At 41.3% G+C, this 22,840-nt stretch overlaps 2 protein-coding genes across 3 annotated transcripts; both read right to left on the bottom strand.

Annotated features, from left to right (window-relative positions):
* On the bottom strand, positions 6,096 to 6,893 carry LOC8078358. The gene is made up of 2 exons (XM_021460080.1): positions 6,482 to 6,893; positions 6,096 to 6,455 (listed from the first exon to the last, which is right to left on the bottom strand). Exon 1 carries the CDS (start codon positions 6,790 to 6,792, stop codon positions 6,493 to 6,495), a length of 300 nt encoding a protein of 99 aa, XP_021315755.1. The 5' UTR covers positions 6,793 to 6,893; the 3' UTR covers positions 6,096 to 6,455; positions 6,482 to 6,492.
* On the bottom strand, positions 10,451 to 13,644 carry LOC8059053. 2 transcript variants are annotated; one of them, XM_021458225.1, is made up of 8 exons: positions 13,344 to 13,644; positions 12,982 to 13,276; positions 12,830 to 12,899; positions 12,410 to 12,465; positions 11,745 to 11,820; positions 11,641 to 11,677; positions 11,248 to 11,362; positions 10,451 to 10,845 (listed from the first exon to the last, which is right to left on the bottom strand). In XM_021458225.1, exons 2-8 carry the CDS (start codon positions 13,263 to 13,265, stop codon positions 10,644 to 10,646), a joined length of 840 nt encoding a protein of 279 aa, XP_021313900.1. In that variant the 5' UTR covers positions 13,266 to 13,276; positions 13,344 to 13,644; the 3' UTR covers positions 10,451 to 10,643. The 2 variants fall into 2 exon arrangements, with proteins under 2 accessions (XP_021313900.1, XP_021313899.1); XM_021458224.1 differs by having other exon boundaries at positions 12,982 to 13,266; positions 13,344 to 13,643.

Here is a 22,840-nt window from a genome sequence, read left to right as displayed (position 1 = left end):
AAAAAAAGGTCTTTCCGAGGGATCGTCCTGCAAGGCCCAAGCACCGAAACAAAGGTTGCGTGTGTTTGTGGGCCTCTGCTGTGTACTCCTTAAAAAAATTGGAAAAGCCTTCTAGCTCTGCACCGCGCAGCGCACGCATGCTGATTGGTTCTCTGAAAAAAAACGCATGCTGATTGGTCAGGACTCAGGAGTCAGGACTAATTTGCTACTGTGGTCAATAGTATAAGCTATTTTTTTAAAACATGAATAGTCTTATGGCATTCTCACATAATCTTGAAATATGTGGTTGCTTGTGCTCGTCTTGTCACTTAACTATTCCATCTATCCTGCTCTGCTTCACGTTTTTCAGCTCCGCTCCATGTTTTTTAACTAAACGGTTTCAACTCCACGCACTCAGTTCGAGAAAAAAGGGTGAAGTTGTGAGAGCACCTAGAGAGGTACTCCACGAACTCCAGTTTTTTTTTTTGGAGCTGCTCTATAGTGGAGTTTGTGGAGCAGAGTTCGTGGAGCAGTGCCAAACACCCCCTAAATTATAAGTTATTGTAACTTTCTTAAAAAGTCAAAGTATCTTTTACCAAATTTATATAATAAAATAGTAATAATATGATAAATAAGTATCATCAGATTCTTTATTGATTATATTTTCACAATATACCTATTTAATACTATAAATCTTCATAATTCTCTCTATAGTTTAAAATGGAGAGAGTATTTATTACAGTACAGGTGTCACCCTGGCCTACTGACTGTATGCAATTTATTTTTCTGTAAAGTATACTCCTCTGTCTCTTTTAATCTGTCGTTCTCACTTTTCAAAAAATCAAACATATTTTTAGTTTGACTAAATATATAAAATGAAAATATTAATATTTATAGTTATAATTATTATTAGATAGATCATTGAATCTATTTTTACAATAAATTAGTTTGAAGATGTAAGTTTTTTTGCTAATATTTTCTATATAATAAATAAACTAGTAGCGCAAGAAATAATCCTTCGTTGTACACTTTCTATGACGAAGGCGCGGAAGATCTACGATGCTGGGACGTCGACGTCCTCGGCCTCGGAATATCCTTTCCTTGTCCCTTTCCTCGCGGCGCCGTGCCTCCTTGTTTTTACAAATAAATTCACAGGGCGGTTTCGTTTTTGTTTCCCTGCGAAGTTTGCATCGACTTTTTTTGGTTTCTTCTCTTCTCTTTCTTCAGCTGTTGCGAGCTACAAAGTCCGTGGGGCGCCGTATGTTGAAAACTCTTTCCCCATTTCCCGGCCTCCGGTTCCAACGCAAAGAAGTGGTTTCAAACGTGGCCCAACCAAGGCTACTAACTTAATTAGGTATGCGTATGCCGTACTCCTTGCATGCTCTTGTTGATTAGATTAGATAGTACCACTCCTATCCTATTATTATTCTACTAGTACTATCTTGTAGAGAGCCTACCCTTTCTGTCGTTAATTTTGTAACGGACATATATACTTTAGCAAGAGGAATGTCACTGAGATACGTTATTATCGACTACACATCAATACATCATTGAATATACCAGTATATATGTAACGAGTACACAGGGACAATGATTTATGTAAGTCTTATCTTATTTTCTTATACTGACTGCATCATCTCACAAAATAGTTTCAATGGGTTATGTGTATGAGCCGGGCAGACATCTGTCATTTATACTCCATCTGTGCCTAAATAAATATCATTCTTTGTTTTAGTGCCGTAAATTTGACTACATTTGTAAAAGAAATGAGCAACACTTGTATCTTCTAATAAATTTATTATGAAAATAAATATAATGATCTATCTAAATATTAATTTTATAACATAAATGTTTTATAAGACCCCTTAGTTAACATTGCATTTAGTACCTTATGAAAAACATTGACACAAGTTGCTAAATTTATTGCTGCTAGACAGGCTTTGGAGCCTATACGTACGTTCATGACGATGTGTACTGCCTAGGAGATATCGTGATATTTTAACTCCATGTTTCCGCTGCACCTTTCTCCCATAAAACAAGTTTTTATTTTAAGTGAATCGTGCTTGAATACGTAATTCATTAAGAACTGCGCTTGCCCTAAGAATGTTCGTTCTTCTTGTGAACTTAACGTGCCCTGAAAATAAAAAACTTAAGGTCTGTTTAAATCTTCTCCTCCTCTAAACTTTAGAGTTCTAAAAACTTTAGAGTACTTTAGCTCAGTTTAGAGATATAAAGCTTTACTATATGAGGTGGGCTAAATTTTAAAGTTGCATAGACTTTAGACCACTTGTTTGGAGACTTTAGCTCTAAAGTTTAGATCTCTAAAGTTTAGAGGAGGGGATCCAAATAGACTCTAACGAGCAAACTATTTGAAAACTATGATATTACTCCTCATCTCAATTTTTAAGTAAACTTTGGATTAATTGTTTATTTGATCTTTGCTTAATACATGTATATTCACTACTAGTTGTAGATGGCTTCGATCACCACCCACAGGTCCAATGGAGACAAAGCAGGAGACTCTCCAAAAATGCTTGGGGAGATGCTACATTAATATCTGGGGCACCAAGAGCGCCCCTTGTACCAGGGCTTCAAGGAGGTGGTGAATGACCGCGAGGAGTGGCGCGTCGAAGTGTTCGGGTTTGTTTGGCACAGCTCAACTTCACTAATAAAGCTGTTTTTTTAGAAAATAGCTTCATGAGTGACTTTCTAGATAAAGCTGAGCTGTTTTGGAAAAAGTGTTTGGCAAAATAGCTTCACCAGCTACTCATACATAGTTGAGAGAGAGAAATGAGGAAGAAGCTGCAATAAGCTACTTTTTTTCTAGCTTCATACAACTTATGTATTTGTGCGAGGAGGGGAAAAACAGCTTCATCCATGAAACTGTTTTGGAAATAAGTGCTTAGCAAAAAAAAAAAACAGCTCACAACAGCTCATGAAGCTGTTGTGAGCTGTACCAAACATGCCCTTCATCGTCACCCAGAAGCACAAAAAGCCTCTGATCATCGAAGCAGCTTGTAGAAGGTCCACCTTTTTCGCTGGGATCCGGGATGCTGCATGCCAGGCCATGTACCGCCTCCGCAACATGTATGCGGACGACTTGTCTGCTACGCCTTATCACTACTTCCCACGTCGCCGCATCTGCAACACCGAGAAGGAAATCCTCCATTGTTACAAGAAGAAGCACCGTCATGATCATGACACTGTGCTGATCCAGCTGCAGATCAGGTTAACCATGGCCCTCGTTGCGGTTTGCGATGATGCCATGGATGAGCTTAGAGAGGCCCGGTGCAAGGTACGGGAGCTTGAGGATGAGTTGAGGAAGCCACAGGCTCCACGGCACAAGCACAACAAGGCTATCACTGCATCGGCATCGTCACCTCCACCACAGCGCCGTCTCACTGTTGTTGGCGACAGGAAACCCTACCAGATCAGTCCAGGGCACAAGGCCGTCACTGCACCGGCACCAACAGCACGCAAACGCACCAGTGTCGTCGTCGTCGGCAACACTAACAGAAGAGCCTACCTGAGTCTACTACAGAGAAAGCCTGCTCCCTCTCGGAGCTGGAGGGGAGCGGCGGCGCCGCCGGCTCCTTGCGGTCGTCGTCTGGCAAGAGGTTTAGTGAACGAAGACAGCGTATCGTCATGTGGAATTGGTGGTTCCAGTGCCCATCATCAGCTTCCTCAGGGTCAGGGAGGAGATGGATATCGTCCTCCAATTGCAAGCACCCCAAAAAGCTTCTTGATGCACCCGGTCCCGGTCCCGGTGGCGCCGGCGGTGGAGGGTGATCCTCGCCGGGATGGCGCGTCGTCAGCCTCATCATCGTCATCCTTTGAGGGCCGGATGCATGGAAGTAACTTGATGGCGGTGGCGGTGGAGGGTCCTCGCCGGGATGGCGCGGCAGTGGCCTCATCGTCATCCTTTGAGCGCCGGATGCATGGAAGAAAATTGATGGCGTTTATCCTTGACGGTGGTGTGGCCCTTGGAAAGAAGCCCGCCAATGCCGCCAACAACTCTGATGATGGGGAAAACATGGAAAAGCCTTGCAGCTCTGCATGGCGGCGCAGGTTGCTGTAATTTCATCTATATACAATGCCAGACAGAGTTGGTTACTCCCTCCGTCTATGAAAGAATCAATTCATAGAATCCGTGCCAGTCAAATTTTTTAAAGTTTGACTAACTTTATAAAAAAGAGTAACAACATCTATAATATAAAATGCACATTATATTAAAATATATTCTATGATGAATCTAATAATACTAATTTGATACTATAAATCTTAGCATTTTTTTCTAGAAATTTAGTCAAAGTTTAAAAAGTTTGACTTAGGACAACTCTAAAAATTGACTCTTTCGTGGACGGAGGGAGTATATTATATTGGCGGCACAGGCCTCCATCTAGCTCGCACGGCACGGGATATATTTGCTAGCTTGCTCCCCCGGTACAGTCCGTATCATGTACCTCCCATGTGTCCTCTGGTGATTGGTGTGAAATAAATCTATATGTATATCATATATGTATCATGTATGGTGTGATTATTTCAACTGTTAGTGTGTGCTGATTGCTCAGGAGTCAGGACTGCTTTGATTTGCTCTCCTGGACCTTGCGGTCGTGTGTGCTTTTGTAACACTGCATTGGTGTGGTCGCGTATGCTCTGTAACAGCACTAGCTAGTCCTCTATGACCTGTGAAATGAATACTCATCATGTTATAAACAGGGGGATGTTCCATTACTATATACAAGGTGAGTGTGAATTATCGGCAGCGACGAAGCTGGGGACTTGTGGCAGGGGGCTCATTTTTCTCCTTCTTTTTCTTCTTTTCCTTTGCAATAATTGGAAAACCGCATTTTTGCCAATCCTGGAGTATGTTCCAGGATTTGATATGTTAGGCCATCGATTCACAATGATTGCAGGAAATGGAATGAATGTCCCTGAAACAGTGATCAGATGGCAATCATACAGCATGCACTGCTGCTGGATACTGTATATTACTACTAATCCTTGCTGTGGGAAACAAGGGAACATGGAACACGTAGCACGGTTTGTTGATTTGATTCGTGAACGCGACCGCACTGACATGGCATTTGTGGCAGCAAGCTTCTGCTAACCCTGCGCGCCACGTATACACCAGCAGTATGTGGTGCATCTGTGCTGTCTTCCTCGCTAAGCGTAACCCCTATCAACCAGAGATTATTGGGGCCAGAAACGTCGACGACACTTGACCAGAAAGCACATAAACAATCTGAGTGAATATTGGATCAGAAACGACGACAGCACATTCGCGGATCAGAAATCCCTAGCAGAAGCGAACAGGACCAAGGTTTTATTTTCTGTACTCGAAATGATTTCCAAATTAATCGCTGATGAATTGCATATGTAGGCATGCATGTATATATGTATAAGCGTATGCAATAAAGAAGATTATATAGAGAGACCAAAAGAAAAAGGCAGAGAAAAGGAAGACCAAGGGTCTGTTTGGTTTCCCTTGTTAAATTTTAGTTAGCTAACATTATTTTAGCTACTCTTGGGTGACTAATGGAACTAAACTATTTTAGCTCCTTTTAGTCAATGTGTTTGAAACTTTAGCTACTAAAGTGACTAAAGTTTAGCTAGCTAAAATTTAGTTGGTGGAACCAAACAAGACCAAAATCTAACATTTGGAACGAAGTTGAATCAGGCGCGGTCAAATTTTACATTGATTACTGACGTATGCTGATGAGTTTGGCATCAACGAGTTGAGCTTTCACACACAATGCCAATTCTAGAATTTTTAGGGGATTACTGACGTATGCTGATGAGTTTACCATAAAGCAAGTTTCTGCTCCTCTGTGCGCATCGAATACATATCAGGTATACTCCAGCAACAGTTTGTCTCACACAATTCTCAAAAAATAAATAAATAAATAAATAAAATCTCGCACACACATACGTATCACACACTACCGGAATTCCTAGCTTTACCGTGAGCCGAAAACTTTGCCGTGTGCTTCCCATCGGGCACACGGCAAAGATAGTATGTTGCCGAGAGCCACAAGTCCGGCTCACGGCATATTGGAAACGCTCGGCATAAAAGGTCTTCACCGTGCGCTAAATTAAAAGCACACGGAAACGTATGCATCCCAGAAGTGGAAGCTAGATCATTCATGTTTATTCCATCATTGATAAAATAGCTAATTAACTTGCACTAATAATACTCCAAGTAGTAAGTAGTATACACTACCCACATGGTAGCGGCACATCATGAGATGGTGTACAGATGCTGATGAATAATCACTGATAGATTCCACGACGATGCAACGCGAGATGAAGAATCATCACTGATAGTGTACAGTAGTTTCACGGAACGATGGAGAAGGAGCTCATGCATACCCACACCACACTCGTATGCATGTCTAGATAGGTGAATGTGGAAGAATCTGGCGGGGAGAATTAATCTCCACTCCATATATGCATATGGTCCTTCAATCTGCATGCTGGGATGGGACTCCAAACGAACGTACAGTTGATCGATCAGTACTGATCGGGCCAGAGGAAGGCGCCCATGGCGAACTCCCGCTTCTCGCGGAGGTCGCCGGCGACGGGGAGGCCGTACTCGCGGAGGAGGCAGTCGACGCGCCACTCCGGCATCGCCTCGTAGTCCGCCTTCTTGTACCGCGGGTAGTGCAGCGGCATCCGGAACGACGACGACGACGACCCGCCGCCGCAGTTGCTGCTCTGCTGCTCATGGTGGCCGCCACCCGCCGCCGCCGGAGGCTTGCCGGCCTTGGGATGCTGCTGCAGGGTCACGACGCTAGGACCCAGGGAGCCCATGCTCACGTTTGGCTTGGCTGCTACGATTCCTGCGCGCGGCTTCTTCTTCCCAATTGGCCGATGGTTTGTTGCAACAAGCCGTTCTCGTCTGTGCTGGGGGCATTTATAGAGGTAGGTAGGAGGGTTCACGAGGTGGGTCTGGTAGGATTTTTTCCCCCCCGTTTCCCGTCGAAATTATAGCCGCTGCCGAATGCCGCAACTCATATGGCTAAATTCAAGATTTAGCCAACCTCTAAAATAAAAAATTATGTTAAAAAATAAAAATCTCTAACAGTCTTTCTATACGACAAATCATATGGCTAGCGGGACATGCAAGCTATATTTACCATGCGAGAACTCAGGGATAGATGACTTGCTATTTTAGCAAACCAAATACAATAGCTGTTGGACTCTCTTTTTTCTAACAAAATAGTCAAATATAGAATACATAACATGGATAGCTCTTCTCTTGGAGTTGCTCTAATGATGTGTTAATATTTTCGGTTGTGGAATTCGGCAGATTTAAAATATTTTGATACTCATATAAAATAAGATAAAAAAAAGTATCAAGCGTTTCTTTTTCTAATTTAACGCATAATAAATACTAGTTTTTTTTTTCCCTGCAAGTAAAAACCACACTTCATCAGTTCCAGATTGCAGGTTGTTTTTCCTTTTCAAAGTTCATATTTTTTATCATGCATATAGGTATACACTATGTTTTAGATACATAGTAAAACGTTGTGTATCTAAAAATATCAAAATAACTTACAGTTTGAAATGGATGGTGTAGTAAAGAAAGCTACGCTCTGTACACAGTTTTAATATTATCATAATCTATATTCATTTTTAATATTGTCACAATCTATATTACGGAACTTTAATAACTACTCCCTCCAGTCTGGTTTATAAAGGCACTTTCAATGCAAAAACCATTATAGTTTCTATAGACATTAATTATACTGTCATCTAAACTTTTTGCTAATGTGGCAAGGTATTTATTCAAGAGAAAGAGCAAAAATCATAGAAATCGGGTCTAAGTTAGAAACTATATCTACATGCGAACAAAGATATAAAGTGATATGATTGTTTGATAACTTAAAGAGAATTAATGTGATTGGATAAAAAAATATTATGTCGAAACTATCTATTCGGACCATGATTTCTATATGTAGTGTCTATGAAAATTAATAGTATGTTTCTAGCATCGGGACTGTCCTAAGACGTACTCAAACATAGCACGGTCACCCAAATTACAAATTAACCATTTATTTATTCTATATTATAATTTTTATATATGATTATAAAATTATGATCACTGGATAGTATATTTGATCATGAATCTAATTATATCAAGTTTGTATTACAATAGTTAAAAATTGTTCATCAAATTATTGGTCAGAGATTATGAAATTTGAATCTTGCTTTACGTTTTCACCTTAAAGCTGCCCGGAGGGAGTAATACTACTATATCTAAAAAAAGCTCCTAGGTGCTTTAGTTGCCCTTTTTCTTGGTTTATTGTTGCTGAAACAGGGTGACTGATCTTGTATTCTTGTACTTTTTTTTCTTTTTTCTTTTTTTGTCTAATATATCGAACGACAAAGCTCTTGTCGCCCTTTGAAAAAAAAACAACTATATCTAAAAAAATGAGTTATCTGAATGTAAAGAGCTATATCTGTTATATGAAAGTATCTGCTTCACGATGGAATTTGATAAAAACTAATCCGTCAGCCTATAAAAAAAATGAGTTATTTGAATGTAGACGTACGACAAGTAAATATAGGCCTGACGATAACAATGAACTGAACTCCAATAATAGACCTATTGCTGTTTCAGACACGAATGATTTGTGTTGATTAATGCGGCATCATATTGCTGGGGACACGTGCAGCCTCTGATGAACATCGTACTCCTTATGAAGGCGCTGGCTGCATGATTGCTCTGGATTATAGGAGTTTTGTGGTGTACGTTCATCAGTATGCATGCTTGTGGGTGTAGGTAACGTGAGAGGAAATCATGCGTGCGTGATCGCAACACGACGGCGGCATCTCCTGCTCTCCCTGCCCAGATTCCGTTATTCCTGGCAGACACGAAAATGCCATGCAATCAGCGGCGCTAAGCCATTCAACCAGAGGCGTCTTCTCCGCCCCAATGCAAGCTAAGCTAAAGGCTTGTCTTCAACAGGAGATTCATTTGGAAATCCAAATCTAAAATAAGTCTCTAATACAATATCTATAGCCTAGAAGATTCGTTTTAGATATCAGGAGAGACATAATCTAAATTAGGTATCATCTCTCCTGGAGACTAAGTGTTGTCTTGTTGGAGAAGACTAAAAATAGGTATGTAATATTTTACATGTAGTGTTACCCAAAGGCTTGTATTTTGAGTGACGATTGTTGGAGATAGTTTGCGCGCGAAACACACAGCCTATAGTCTTTTTTTTTTTTGGTCGTTGCTGGCTGATCATTGGACATAGCGTTGGCTATATTCATTGATGGTCGCTTCGGCGCTTCCTAAGTTGAGCATTTGAGGGTTTAAATTAGTTCGATAGCCATAGCTGACGTGAAGCCTGAAATGCATGTGCACCCAGTCACTGGCGTACACTTTTGCTTCCACAAACAAGGAATGGAGGAAATGTTTCGTCCTATGCTCAGCTCTACGCGTACCAGACGTGTCTGTGTCTTCCTTATTTCCAGGACATGTCGTGTTCATGGTCATGGCCTCTCTCGTGTTCTTTCTTGCTTTGCTTCTCCTAATGATGCATTTGACTATCTGGCAGCGAGCGAGCCTTCTAGATGCTACTGATGTCTGCTGACAAGAATTGTTGTACAGGCTCTGTGTTTCTGTTTCAAGATGACTTGTGGCTGAGACGTAGTACGATCGACTTCTTAAAAGTAATAATGAGGGGCATGTTATACTCAAATCCTTTTTCAAATATATAACACAAATAGAGCAATGTTTTTCTAAGTTTCAAAATGAGTAACTTATATACTCTACCAAATCACAAACTAATGGAATTATTTTATCTGAGCCATATTGGTACAAGGTTTTTAAGTATGTCCTTGTTTAGTTCCAAAAAAAAATTGCAAATTTTTTCAAATTCCCCGTCATATCAAATTTTGCGGCACATGCATGAAGCATTAAATATAGATAAAAAAGATAACTAATTACACAGTTTGCATGTAATTTGCGAGACGAATCTTTTAAGCCTACTTAGAGCATCTCCAACAACTTGGTAAAATTCACTTGTCAAATCTTGAGTTATAGCAAGTTGCTAATTTGTTTAGCAAAAGAAAAAAGGATGTGTCTCTAATAAGTTGCTATTCTCACTTGGTAAAAATAGAGGATGATAGATGGGACCCACTCACTTGGTAAAAGAATATGTGTCTCCAACAAATTGCGCTCGGGATAGCAACTTGACAAATCTCGGCAGTAGAAACCTCTGGATAGCAACTTGGAAAATTAGCAAGTTGAGATAAGGAGTTGTTGGAGGAGGATTTTTATGCTTTTAGCAAATTTGGTAGGATAGTATGTTAAAATACCAAGTTGTTGGAGATGCTCTTAGCCTATAATTGGACAATATTTGTTAAATACAAACGAAAGTAACACTGTTCACATTTTGCAAAAATTTTGCAAGTAAACAAGCAGAATGAGCAGAAATTCAGTCCAGACTCCGGAGACTACTTCTCAAGTGAGGCAACTGGTCTCACCAGTGGAGAGTATCTTCCGAAACTCACTAGCATACCTCCGTAACCAAAACATATTTCAATTTCAAATGGATAACAGGTCGGTACATGTTCACTGCGGACTGTAGACAAAATCTCAATGGCAACTTGCAAAACTATTACCTTAACAAAACAGAAGACAAAATAAATCACAGTTCATCGTAAATGGGAGCAGGGACATTTGCTGGGGCAGGGACATGTTGGGCTTTCGCTACGATGTCCGCAGCTGATAATGAACCGGATCTGATGGCGTTGGCCAGTTTCCTTTGCAGCGTCAACAGACCAATACGTCTTGAGACAACATAAAGAACCGCCAAGGAGAAAATGATAAAGCCGATGGTCAGGATGATCCTGGGAAACAAATCTGATTAGCAACGGGCCATGACATCCAGAAACTCAGATTTGTTTAGACAGCATTAATTGCAGAGCACCAAGGCACCAAGCACATTTACTTCAAAACATTTCTTTTTTCCTCCTAAGCATTTTGGTATGACATCTAAACTGCTAGGAATGAGGGAACAAAATAGTCATGCCAGCACTAATGTTCCTTCAAACAAGGATAATATGCATCCTTCACCACAAACACACTCTTGTAGATGCAAAGAACAAGTAATAGTAGTATAGGACTGATGATTAGAGTTGTTAGCTCCATTCATGATCCACAAGAAACAATTTGTGACCCTATTGAAGGGAGTTTACAAGCTCGCCTTTTATACAATTTGTGACCCTATTGAAAGGAGTGAGAGTACCTACCTATCAAGAACATCTTGCCGTTGCATCGTGGAGAGCAAACCACGGGTACGCATCAGCAAAGAGCGGTGTCCTTGATATTCACCTTCAGCCTTCCGGAGAACACTTGTTGATTCATCTGCATAACTAAATAAATTAGTTTGCATGATTCAATTTGACTATGATGATCCTAAAAATGCAGGCAAATAAGAAAAAAAGCATATAAACATGCAGAACAACCACATGTCTACAACCGAGCAGTTCAATTCTCCCCATTGCAACCCATCACATGAATAATTACAGTTAAGAAGATCAAGCCATAATGTACAAGAGAAATTTTAAGAAACAAACAGAACTCAATCACTCTGGAACTATAAAAATTGTGAATAAGATATTGGTTTAATCAAGAATACATACCAAATGTTGCCAAGGTACTTGCACTCCTTTCCACTTCCTGTAACAATTTATATCACTTAGCTCAAGTTTAACAAGCTAACAATTGGACAAGGGGACATGCTAACCTGAACCATCATCTGGCGAGACCGTCGGAGGCTCTCGGTGATACTTTCAGCAGCAGAGGTCATCCCAGCCTTTGTCCTACGCCGTCAGAAATCACATTATACAACAAAACTAGATGTTTCTTGGACTACATAATGTAGATGGGTGATACATTCATTACTGTGATGCAAGAGAACTGATCTGAGTGTGAATCTAAAAGGATGACCCATTCAGTAGTGAAATGCATTAACACAGCAACTCCTAATTGTTACTTCATCCTTTCCAAAAAAGTAAGCCATTTAGTTTATCTATGTCAAACTCCTCTAACTTTGACCAAGCATCACGATTCCAAATAAATGTACTACCAATACATATTACACGGCAAATTTTATGAAACTACGTTGTAGATGTTCCTGCATTTTTCTATAAACTTGGCCAAAGTTAGATAAGTTTGACTTAGGACAAAACTAAAATGAATTACATGTTGGATTGAAAGGAGTATTCCGCTATTCTTAGCTTAAATTTAGAAAATTAGAATTCACAAGTGATAGCCTTTATCTGGTTCTCAAATTTTAAGTGACCCAGATGGAAGGGATGCCCATGTAACTGACTAAATTATAAAATAAAACTCCTTAAATATCCCATACATTGTCTTAAAAGAAAGATGAACTCATCGAAATCAACTTACTGGAGATTACGCCTACGGATCGTTGACTCTTCTCCACCCCCTAGAAGAAGCTCCCTCTAGAGAAAAGACAATTAGAAACTGATAGCTTTTAATTATAAGGGCACCTAGAATGCTCTCAATAGTCAAAAGGTAGCAGGATTCCTACAGGTAGTTTTCTTGCCAATTTTGCAAGAGAAGTTTCGAAAACTAAAGCAATAATAGTATCAATGGTGCTTCTGAACTTACATGTGAGTACATAAACAACTACATCAAGAGATACTTGCATATTATAGAGAACAGGTTCTTAACATGAGTTCTTTATTATGTGGCATAATCTTTCACATTTAAACATCACTTGCATTGGTCAGCTCTAAAGAAGCATGTTCTGGTCAGACAGCAAATCAATTGGATTGATATCATGAAATCGAGGCAAAACCACACCTCCTCCTGAGCAGCTTTTCTAATGTTCTCTTTCGCTTGTAAGTTAGCATTCCTCAGGCTAGCACGCAGCCTGCAAACACAATCAAAATTGTTGTAAAAAGAAACAGGCTAAAAGAAGGATAACGAAAGAAAAAATTCCAAGACTATCTCACTTCTTGTATTGTTCATCCCATGACTCTAAGGTTGCTTGCCCAGACTGCACTTCATCAAAAGTGGGTAGCTGCTGAGCTAGAAGATCAAGCCGGAACTGCAGTGACTTGAGCAACTGCAGAGCATCCTGTGCAGAACCATTCAACCTTGGAAGAGAAGTTGCTTCCTCTGTTCCTTTCCCTGTTTTTCCACATGTCTCAATTGCAGCAATGCTCTCCTCAAGCTGTGAAACCGCTTGGCTCCATTCTTTCTTCAGATCTTCAACAGCTTGTGTGACTTCGTCCATCCTAATAATATCTGAATAGATGGAAGGAAGAACCACACAAGCCACATGAACCGGACGGGATCGGCTAGTGCTTTTTACCTTTGGGAGGGGCGGCGCCGGCTCTTCGTACAGGCAGGTGGAGAGGATCGGCCCTGCTTCACGGCGGTCGGCGGATGGGGGAGGGGGGCGGCGCTGCTTCCCGGCGCGACGGCGCGACTCTTCCCTGCGTTGGAGGCGAGGAGCCAGGAGGGAGCTGGCGGCAGATGGGGACTGGGGACGGTGGAGCAGCGGCAGCCGGCAAGGGATGGAGTGAGCTCGGGGCGACGGACGATGGCCTGGGAACGGACGGACGGACGGACACGGAGGGGAGCCCCGGTGACGTCGTGAGATCCGGGGGGCGAGGGTGAGCAGACCAACGTTTCGTATTGGAGGCCCAAAGATAAATGGGGCTCTTTGCTGAGGCCCAAAGTAGAGGGCCGAATGGACTGGAATGGAATTTTCAGGGAGAAGAAGAAGTAGAAACAAACACCAATGCGTTGACAGGAAAGTAGTTGTAGCAGCACAGCACTGGCGTTCATTTCAGGCCTTTTTGTTCTGTGCTATATTCTCCGCTTAGGCCTTGTTTACTTCCCAGAAAATTTTGCAAAATTTTTCACATTCTTCGTCACATTGAATCTTTAGACGCATGCATGGAGTATTAAATATAGATAAAAATAAAAACTAATTGCACAGTTTGGTCGAAATTGACGAGACGAATCTTTTGAGTCTAGTTAGTCCATGATTGGACAATATTTGTCAAATACAAACGAAAGTACTACAGTGTCCATTTCCCAAAAATTTTCGGAACTAAACAAGGCCTTAACTTGTATGGACCGCTCAAAATCTGTCGGCATGGCCATGGGTGATACAGTAGATTCCTTTTCTGTTTGAGCACAGATCAATCACTCCTGGTCCTTCTCTTCATCCTGGGCCACTGTTTAGTTTCTTCTCAAAACCAAAATTTTTTCAAGATTCTATATCGAATCTTTGGACACATGCATGAACCATTAAATATAGATGAAATTAAAAACTAATTACACAATTTATCTGTAATTTGCGAGATGAATCTTTTAAACCTAGTTAGTCTATAACTAGACAATATTTGTCACATACGAACGAAAGTGCAATAGTAGCCATTTCCAAAAAAAAATTGTAACAAGGTCTCTTGGACGTGCAGTGCATTCAAGACACAACACCCCCCCCCCTCCCCCACCCCCACACAAGTGTTGACAATTTAGCTGCCACTATAGTACTAGTACTCGTGCTCTTACATACTCCCTCCGTCCACGAAAGAATCAATTCATAAGATCCGTGCCAGTCAAACTTTTTAAAGTTTAACTAACTTTATAGAAAAGAGTAACAACATCTATATTATAAAATACACATTATATGAAAATATATTCTATGATGAATCTAATAATACTAATTGATACTATAAATCTTAGCATTTTTTTCTAGAAATTTGGTCAAAGTTTAAAAAGTTTGACTTAGGACAACTCTAGAAATTGACTCTTTCGTGGACGGAGGGAGTATAACATAGGATCCTGCTCTCCAAGACCAAGAGCAAGACTGCATCGCCCTCGGATAATTTTGGATTTAACCCTGACGATTTGGATCCCAATCCCCCTTTTCGAAACGAACATTTTCTTGTGCTGGTAAAATGATGCAGCACCTAAATACAGTTACATGAGACTTGAAAACTGACGGGTTATTACCTTATTAGATCATGGATATGAGTTAATTTCTTTACCCATGGGTTTGTTAATGGACAAAAGTGAGACCCAGTGAGTTTGTGGGCATAGATCTAGGCACGTGTCAACTACGGAGTACCACCACAAAACTCAAAAACTTTTCAAAATTTCTCCGTCACATCAAATCTTGTGGCACATGCATGGAGCATTAGATATATACGAAAACAAAAAATAATTGCATAGTTTGTCTGTAATTTATGTGACGAATCTTTTGAGCCTAGTTAATGTATAGTTGAATAATAACAAAAGAAGTGCTACAATGTCCAAATCAAAAAAAATTCACAACTAAACAATGCCCAACTTAGGTAGAGTCATAGGTGGAAATGTTGGTCTCCTCTATCCTGCTCCCTCCCTAATGTACTCTCTCTCTCTACTCATTAAGGCCTTGTTTAGTTCCTAATTTTTTGTTTTGAGTACTATAACACTTTCGTTTTTATTTTATAATTATTGTCTAATCATAGACTGAATAGGCTTAAAAGATTCATCTCGCAATTTACAGTCAAACTGTGTAATTAGTTTTGTTTCGATTATATTTATTGCTTCACGCATGTGCCGCAAGATTCGATGTGACGGAAAATCTTAAAAAGTTTTTGGTTTTTGGGGTCAACTAAACAAGGCCTAACATGCTGCTACACACACAAACATATAGTTGTTGTCTATTTCTTTCACAATTTCTTTTTAAGTGGATGTAACATGTTAATGAGTAGATTGCAAGTTTGGTGGTACAGCAACACGAAGTTGTCTCATCTAGCCGATTATATATATATATATATATATATTAGCAACGCCATTTGACGCAAATCAATCAATCAACCGGCACCTATAGCTATAGAGAGGACTGAAGACGGGGAGATCTAAGGAGATGCCCACTTTATTCAGCCAAAGGTTATAAAGCCACAACAGAAACCATCTTTGTGAGGCAAATAGTAAAGGCTCGCAAAACATGGGTGTCGGTGCAAAGCTTAAGAAACGGTAAAGGTAACCCCAAGGTAAACCAACCCCACCTTAGAGGTGCCACGTAGGAATGAGATTTTATTATTATTCTCACAAATTCGTACTCGTGTCTACGGAATTCCAAAAATACATTGTACTATCGTCCCTCCGTCCGTAGAGAATTTTTGAAAAATCTAAAACGATAACTTGGGAGACCACCTAAGCGCTGGAAGCACATTTTTTTGTATGCTCAAACTCTTCTACCTCAATCTTTTTTGAAACTTAGGTGGCTCTACGGCCTTTCATTACCATCACTAGATTCCGCTAAATCGCAGATTACTTGCACATTTAGATCAGGAAGAGGACCAGTTCATATGCATGACTTTTCCGAGTCCCAAGCTAAACCTAAACTAGCAAGCTCTCTTCTACCTCAATCTTAATGATGCACAAAGTTTTTACGTATTTGGGAATAAAAATCTAAAATGATTTTGGGTAAAGACGTACTCCGTTGAAAGGAAATCAATGGATTTCATTTTACAAGAAACGATTTCATTTTCGCAAACATAAAAAATGGTTTCTGTAAATCCTCATATGGGTGAACTATTTTCAAAAAGCCTTTAGAAGTCCATCGGTCTGCAGTTCTTTTCTGGATCTTCCTTTGTTGATTTAGAAAAAAAAAGACTTGGGAATCTTCAAACATCTTGTACTTTCTCAAGTAAATGCTAAAAATAAAGTATGGCCCATTTTGTTTGGATCTGTCATCATAGATTTTATAGTTTTGAAATCAAAATTATTTTAAGAATTCTATATTTGAGTTTCTGCTAAACTGGTTGCCCTCAAAATGGCTAGGAAAAAACATGTAAATTCATGGTTCAGAAAAGCCATTTTTTCATCTTTTTTTTTGTTTACAAAATTCCTGACTACAACTTTACCTCAATCATGTTACGGTGGAATTATTTTCGAAGGTCGCTCCACCTGTAGAGAAAAATATTTTTTTAAGAATTTGAATAACATGGGCTATGTTTTTATAATTTTATAACAATAAAAAAATCGTAGGCAGTGAATATTGTAAAACTTTATCAGTCATCACTCGTCACTACATCAGTCATCAGAAGACTAGTAGTCGTTTTTTATATAGCTTCATTAGGAAGTGTTTCTGTACAAATGAAAACAAAAACATATAGATTAAGACATTGTTTAGTTTCAAAACATTTTTCAAAATGGACACGGTAGCACCTTCGTTTGTATACGATAAATATTATCCAATTATAAGTGAAACAAAAACCGATGGTGATGGCTGATGAGCAGGCAGTGAACAATCATCATGCATCCATGCACGGAGGCCGATGCATGGCACTGTTGGCAGCCTCTGCCCTGTACCTGTACTTAGCTTTTGGCTTTGATAGCTTTTGGTGCATGCAATTGCAAGGGCCTTGCCTTTAGCTTGGACTTTAGCTTTACCTCCCATCTGGCCCGCTTTAAAGGCCTTGTTTAGACTGTTTTGGATTCTAAAGCTGCCAAGGAGATATATGGCCATACACTACTGTTCTCTGCTTCCTGCGGCCTTTTTTTCACCTTTGGATACAGCAGCAACTACCAAGGAAATTGCGAGAAACCCCGGCCGTGCAAATACTCTATTATTTCTGCAAGAGGAGCAGCCGAGCAGGACAATAATATATGCTCAGTTTCCAAGTGAAGCTGTGGTGATGGTTATGCATGGTAATAGTGTCACCGTGTGCGTGTCTTTGCCGGTGGTTTCGGTTTCACGGGGGGAACGACAAGAGCAAGGTTTTGGATTTGTTTGGATGCATATGCAGGCAAGGAGATCCTGATGCATTTTGCTTGGCCTTGCCCTTGGGCCTTGGCCATTTTCAATCATGTGTCCCCCTTTGTCACATCACATGTCCTCCTAAAACAAACACAGCATTATTAATAGCACCAGGGTGGGTGTTTTGTCTCCCTTTTCTTGTTGTGTTGACAGATAATGCATGTTCTGGAGCAAAACATGTCTGTGTGGCAGTGACTGAGAATTATCAGCATGAACATTGGGTTATCCCTGGAACTGGAAGGAACGGTGGAGCTGTAACTGTGATGCTTGTGCTGAAACAGGGGCAGGAATCTATTAGCCCCTAGCCGACAGTTTTGATCGGTTCAGATTCGTGTCCAAGCCCGAATCATCATGGCAAGGATACGGGTTCAAGAAAAATATTGACAAACATCAAATCTGGCAGACAGAACAGACAGTACTATGCTGCTACTGTATGCAGAGTAGTTGCTACTGTTGGAGGAGTTGTGCTAGACTTCGCTAATTACACACTCTTAGGCCTTGTTTAGTACTATGCTGCTACTGTTGGAGTAGTTGCTATTGTAAACCCTCATGTACTATGGCGTTGTTTAGTTCTGAAATTTTTTTAGTTTTCGGGTCTGTAGCACTTTCGTTTTTATTTGACAAACATTGTTTAATCATAGAGTAATTAGACTTAAAAGATTTATCTCGCGATTTATAGGTAAACTGTGCAATTAGGTTTTATTTTCATCTATATTTAGTGCTTTATGCATGTGCCGCAAGATTCGATGTGACGAAGAATCTTAAAAAAATTTTGGTTTTTTTGATGAACTAAACAAGGTCTATATATATCTATCTACCTACCTATCTATCTATCTATCTATCTATCTATCTAAAGAACCACCCATCAACCATCATACGATACGAGTTGAAGCATGCACGTAGGCCTTGTTTAGTTCCGGAAAGTGAAAAGTTTTCGGTATTGTAGTATTTTCGTTTGTTTGTGACAAATATTATCCAATCATAAACTAACTAGGATCAAAAGATTCGTCTCGTGATTTACAGCTAAACTGTGTAATTAGTTTTTATTTTTATCTATATTTAATGTTTCATGCATGTGCCACAAGATTCGATGTGACGGAGAATCTTGAAAACTTTTTGGTTTTCAGCGTGAACTAAACAACACCGTAGTATGCATAAGTACATACGTGTCCATGAAACAGATACTGTGCTGAAATCATTAGAGATCTTTTGCCTGGTGTACGAGAATGTGCAGTCGTTTCAGAATGGCCAATTATCCTGCTACAGTACAGACGGCAACACGCGTACGTACGTACGTACTACAGCATCAATCAAAGGCGCATGTCCCTGGACCCTGCTGCTTCGCTCATCTCTTGTGTGTGTCATCACTTGTGTTTCACCCATCCCAATCCCTTTGGCTTCCCCTCCTTTTCAGGCGGATTGGGATGTCGACCATCGCCAACTTTGGCTGTGCAGTAGTGCTGGTGCAGCACCACCCATCCGCGATCCGCTGGATTGCTGAATGCTGAGGAGTCTGATTGCTTATCTGAAAAAGCTATTGTTAAAAATATTATTCGTCAATTTATTAAAAGGGAAAAAACACGCAGAAAAAATGCACCATGGTTCCTTGGAAGTGCAAAAAAATATTTGAGTTCCTTGGAGTTGCAAGAAAATATTTGAGCTTAGGGCAGCTGTAATGGACAAGTCATAAGCTAACTTTAAGCATTTTTTTATAGAGAAGAAAGAGAAAAACTAGTTCTTAATCAAAAGCTAGGCTCATATACATTCCAAGAATATGTGAGAACAACATGTGGACCTAATCATACTATAAGCTATTGCTAAAAACTAACACTAAGCTTAGAACTAGTAGCTGACGCTAACTGTTGTGGGTGCTCTTACAACTAGCATAGTTCGATATAGCGGGGGCCAAACACATAATGCAAGCCCGTTTTGTGTATTTATTTGTTCTAATTTGTTGATTCACATATTGGATACGTTTATTAAAAAAAAGTTGGTATTGTACAATTGTCGGTTGAATGAGTAGAAACTCTGAAACTATGGTGGATCAGGCCTTGTTTAGTTCAGAATTTTTTTGGATTTAGCTACAGTAGTATTTTTATTTTATTTAACAATTAGTGTTTAATTATGGAATAATTAGGCTCAAAAGATTCATCTCGCAAATTACATGCAAACTAGGGGCTTGTTTAGTTCCTAAAAAATTTTGCAAATTTTTTCAGATTCTCCGTCACATCGAATCTTTAGATGTATGCATGAAGTATTAAATATAGACAAAAATAAAAAATAATTACACAGTTTGGTCGAAATTGACGAGACGAATTTTTTGAATCTAGTTAGTTTGTGATTGGACAATATTTGTCAAATACTATAGCATGTGTTGGATTCATGCTAAACAGGGCCTTAGTGATTCATGCTAAATATTACTGTTGATTGATTTATTATGAGAGAAAAACACTGCTGGCTGATAGAAAAAAATACGGCTGAAAAGAAAAGAGAATAGGTATGTGTGTGAGTAAAAACTCCTATACCCTCATGGGCCTATATGGGCCGCACCATCAGAGGTGGCTCGGCTCACAGGATGAAGACGTGTGGCGCACGACTGGTCGGCGTGCACCGCAAGGCTACAAGATATTGTACCAAATATGATACTTTGCTTGTAACTTTGTCCCTTCAGGATATATAAGGAGGGGCAGGGGTCCCCTAGAGGACAGATCATAGACACATTATTCTCTCAATCCAATACAATCAGACGCAGGACGTAGGTATTACACCCACACGACAGCCGAACGTGGATAAAAACCTTGTCTGTGTCTTGCGTCACCATCAAGTTCGTAGCTTGCGCACCGTCTACCGATAAACTAGTACCGTGGGTATACCCCAAGGTAGACTGCCGACTAGCTTCCGCCGACAGTGGCGCGCCAGGTAGGGGGTGTGCGTACAGCTCTCCCGACGAACAAGATGGCCATCATCCCCGACTTCGCGGCCATGGCGGGCGACTTCACGTTCACCGTCAGCTTCAGCAGCTTCACCGCCACGACCACGGAGGAGGCGTAGATCCGATCTACGCCAATCACTTCTACATCGACGTCGGTCGCGACTCCAACCACGCTGGCTACGACTCCGACTACTCCAGCAACGTTTCCGACCACGCCGACAACGTGTCACCCGCTGAAAGGTCCTTGTTTGGTTTTGGTAATTGAGTGACAACTTAGGTGGACTAATAGTGTTTATGTGAGATACACAGGAGATTAGTCCACAGGTGATTATATGATGTTGGAGGAGCTCATTGCATATGAGACATGACATGGAGTCATGTGACCAAGGTGGAGAAGATCAAGATGAGGCTTGGCTTGATGGACCGGTTGCAAGAGTGAAGGGCAAGTCAGAGGCTTTGAAGCGAGGGACCGCGTGTGACGGTGAAGCTTGAGCAAGACTTGGCGCCGATGGACCGAGGCAACGGTGAAGAGCAAGTGAGGTCAAGATCGATGAACCAATACGGTCACGTGATGATATGAAGTGGATCATATCATTTGGTGATTGGTTGGTGCATGTGTTGCATCAACATTGGAGGAGATGGAATGGAAAGCGCAAGGCAAAGGTATAACCTAGGGCTTTTCCATTTCACCGGTCATAGGTGTGTAGAGAAGTTTATGACCAGATTTAGAATAGATGGCCGTACTATCAAGAGGGGCAAACTTGTTTGCATATCGGTCATCTAGTGCCACTTGAGCGATCTAACTTTGCATACGTGTTAGGATCGAGTGGTGTGGCAAGTTGAGAGGCTAACTCCTTTGGGAATTGTTTGTGAAAATGCTAACACACATACACATGGAGGTGTACACTTGTTGGTGTTGGCACACTTTACAAAGGAGGTGGAGTTCCTAGGGTTGAGAGGGGTGTGGGTTCCTCTCTCCCTCCCGCCGAGCTTGCGAGGCGGGATTCGGCGCTTTTGAGAAAAATAAGTGTATATTTTCTATTGCGCCGGTGGGAAATTTAGAGAAGTCGCGGGAGTGTTTTCTCACTGAGAAACACTCACCGGACGCTGAGTGCGGAGGCACCGGACGCTGGCCTCAGCGTCCGGTGAGCTTGACCCTGCTAGGGTTAAGCACCGGACGCACTCTGAGAGCGTCCGGTGGTTAGCGTCCGGTGTGAGGGGTTTTTGCAACCCTCTCTGCGCACGAGTCCGGTGAGCACCGGACCGTCCGGTGCCTAGCGTCTGGTGAGGTCGCGAGTCTGACAAACTCTCTGCGCACGAGTCCGGTGAGCACCGGACCGTCCGGTGCCCATCGTCCGGTGTGTTGCAGGTAGCCGTTAGAAACTGACACGCGAAATCGAGGAAGGACACGTGGCCAACTCTAGTGCACCGGACGCAGGGTGTCGAGCGTCCGGTGCTCACTTAGTAGCGTCCGGTGCCCACGTGTTTTGCCTAGTGAAGGGGCAACGGCTAGTTTAGCCCTTGGGGCTATAAATAGAAGTGGTGGCCGGCCTTGGCCGGTTTTGAGCACCCTTGGGACTTAGTGTCCATGCTTGGGGAGTGCTAGTGAAGCCTCTAACTCACATATGCTTGATAGTGATCATCCGATTGTGTGAGTGAGCGATTCTAGTGCGTTGCATTGAGAGATTGCATCGAGTGGCACTAGGTGTTCGTGTTGCAAGCCGGTGGTGCTTGTTACTCTTGGAGGTTGCCACCTCCTAGACGGCTTGGTGGCTTATGACTCTGTCGAAGCACGCAAGGAGATTGTGCGGTGCTCCGGAGAAGAGATTGTGAGGGGTACGGTGCTCACCCCGCGGGGATCGCGAAGAGCAACTCTAGTTGAGCGAGACGTGAAGAGCAACAAGTGGTCCGGCCGGGTCAAGTGCTAGAATTTGTGGTAAGCACTCCACGTGGGAGAGTGTGACTTGCGGGTCACCACTAGCAAGAGGACCGGCGGCAACCTTGGAGCTTGTCTCAACGGGGACGTAGCTTGGTGGCAACCAAGTGAACCTCGGGAGAAAATCATCGTGTCAACTTTGTTCTTCCCATTGGTTTGCAATTCCCTAACACAAGC

This window comes from Sorghum bicolor, chromosome 4, assembly GCF_000003195.3.
Source record: "Sorghum bicolor cultivar BTx623 chromosome 4, Sorghum_bicolor_NCBIv3, whole genome shotgun sequence".
NCBI lineage: Eukaryota > Viridiplantae > Streptophyta > Magnoliopsida > Poales > Poaceae > Sorghum > Sorghum bicolor.
The sequence above is the reverse complement of the archived record's forward strand: the minus strand, read 5'-3'. Positions and strand labels throughout refer to the sequence as shown.